Source organism: Acanthisitta chloris, unplaced genomic scaffold (genome assembly GCF_000695815.1).
Source record: "Acanthisitta chloris isolate BGI_N310 unplaced genomic scaffold, ASM69581v1 scaffold30846, whole genome shotgun sequence".
Taxonomy (NCBI): domain Eukaryota; kingdom Metazoa; phylum Chordata; class Aves; order Passeriformes; family Acanthisittidae; genus Acanthisitta; species Acanthisitta chloris.
The window spans coordinates 1-2,543 of record NW_008678020.1 but is presented as its reverse complement, the minus strand read 5'-3'; the positions used below and the strand labels follow the sequence as shown (position 1 = coordinate 2,543).

At 45.9% G+C, this 2,543-nt stretch overlaps 1 protein-coding gene across 1 annotated transcript; it reads right to left on the bottom strand.

Annotated features, from left to right (window-relative positions):
- Window positions 1-1,422: 1,422 nt before the first annotated feature.
- LOC103804150 (protein bicaudal D homolog 1) lies at window positions 1,423-2,532 on the bottom strand (the record flags this gene model as incomplete). Its single annotated transcript, XM_009076747.1, has 1 exon — window positions 1,423-2,532. A coding segment is annotated over one exon (1,110 nt), but the record flags the coding sequence as incomplete, so codon positions are not given.
- Window positions 2,533-2,543: the final 11 nt, after the last annotated feature.

Here is a 2,543-nt window from a genome sequence, read left to right as displayed (position 1 = left end):
GCTTAGCTAGAGATGGTATTTAATGACTGGAGTTAATATTTAACATGTGTTATATCAGAGGGGGGGACATGCTGTAAAAGACTCAATGTATGTTGAAATATTGCTGCAATTTAAAAATCCCCAGTACCCCAGAAATGCAGTTACAGATCCAACAATCAATTAAACTTGAAATTGTAACTTCAGAATAGTCAACTATTGGGAATTTTAACACATCACTGTCAGCAGCTGTTAACCAGGATTCATGCCCCCATGTGGTTATCACTGCACTGGTGTTAGATGAGAAAAATCCCAATATTGGAAATGCCACTGGTTATCACTGCACTGGTGTTAGATGAGTTAAATCCCAGTATTGGAACTGCCACGGCAGCCTCCTGCATTCAGATTTACTTCTGGGCATAAAGAGATGCATCAAAGTAAATAAATCTATTTCCATGATTAAATTTTTCTTTTTTTATAGTGTTTTAAGATATGAATCTAATGGATATAAAGGGCTTAGGAGATATAATATGCAAAAAAAATTGACATAGTATTAGATGGATTTCTTTTGCCATTTGATATAAAGTCCTGTAACTTTCAGCTTTTCTTAAACTGATGAATCATCAAAAATAATGTCAACAGCAGGAGAAATTAATTATGGCTAAAAAGGAAAAATATTTGTAAAACATTCCAACCATCTGCAATGAAAATAACTCAGTATTTCACCTGCTGTCTGTCAAAGAAATGCTCAGCTTCTGCACAGTCCAAAGCCACTGGGCACACTCTTACACCTGCCAAAGCCACTGGGCACACTCTTACACCTGCCATTCTCCTCCCGAGGTGCATTTTAATGGCATTTATTTTTAATCCCCTTAAATTTGCTGAGTGGCATTCAAGTTTTGCAACCTGTGGAGCATTACCAAGAGCCAAGAATGCAATGGGTTGTTGTCATCTGCTCCACTCAGTTGCACCAGCAAGGCCACCTGCAGATGCTCAAGTAGTGGCCCAGGTGGTCTCCCCTGTGCTTGCACTGCCCACCACTGCAGCAGTACCCAGTACCTAGCAAGGGGACAGCACACTCCTGGGACATGCACATTCTATTTTGTTTTACAACCCTGGTGATCTTAATCATTTTGCAATAATACTAGCAACATGCCAGTGCATCAGGCTGGGCCTTAGCTGGTGCCTCCCCACCCCTCTGTTTTTCTCTTGCTCCACAGGAAAGGGGTTCTGCCTGTGCCCTGGGTGAATGGTTGGTGCTGAGAAGAGCAGAGCTAAAGTGCTTAAATAGGAGGTGGGAAGGGAGGGAACACTGGTCTGCCCTCGCCGTGATTGAGAGGCTAAATGACCTGTGAGTAAAATCTCTCCTCCAAAATACTCCTGGGAAAGGTTGTCAGTGACCTGTATAAATAACAGCCTCTCCTGACTGCTTTATTAGCATTTTACCTGCTTGTTGGCTTTCAACACCGCTCTCAGGGTTGCGATCTGCTCTCGCTTTGTACTCAGGAGTGATTTCAGCTTCAGTATCTCTTCCATTAAGGCCTCCTTGTCTTTGTCGATCATGGGTGCCAGTTCCCGAGCCGCCGCGCGTTGGCGCGACAGCTGCAGCGACCGATCCACAGCCTTCTGCAAGTGCTTGATTTGGTCCCTTATTATGGCATTGAGGTTGTAGATGTTCATCGGCTCTTTGCGGATGTCACTGGTGTCAGAGACAGGGGAGGAAGGAGGAGCTGTGATGACAGGAGAAATGCTAGGTGTTTTTGTTGGGCTCTGTTCCTTGCCAGGCTCTGTGGCTTCTTTAGTCACCTGCTCAGTCGGGGTCCTGGCTTCTACTGGTGATGCCACCCCCCGTCGGGCAAGCCGTGGGGAAAGGAGACCTCGAGGGTCGTCTGGTCCTTTCAGGCTCCCACTGCGGGTGACTCTGCTTTGCCTGTAATAGTCCAACATGACCCTGTTGGGTGTCTCATTGTTGCACAGGCAGACGTGATGGTAGAGCTGAGCCAGCTCCTCACTAAATGTCACCAGCTCGTCCTGGGCAGTGTTGAGGGTATTATGGTTTTCATTTGCTATGCTTGTCATCCTTTGTAACTCCCTTTCCATGTGGACCATTTTTTCCTGGCTTTCCTTGGTCGACTTCTCCAGGCTTGTCACCTGCTCATCATAAGTCTGGATTCTGCTCTCATACTTGGCTTTCTCTTCAGTGTAGTTTTCCACATACTTATTATATTTCTCCTTTAAGGCTTTAATTTCTGCTTTAAGGTCTATCACCTCAGTAACAGCTACTTTGTATTTACATTCTAGGATCTCCAAGCCATTGATGTCAACTTCATAGTCATGTGCTTCCTCACCAGGGTCTCGGCCCTTCTCACCATCAAGCTCAGCTTTCAGCTCCTTGTTGCTCTGCAGCCCCCTCATGGCATTGACATGCTCTGTGAGCCTGTGGACTCGTTCATGTTGCTCTGTCAGGGCTCCCTTGGTGTGCTCCAGCTGTGTCTGAGACTCCTGAAGGTTGGCCAGGAGAATGGCCTTCTCTCGCTCCACCTGCAACAGAGTCAAAGTAAGAAACC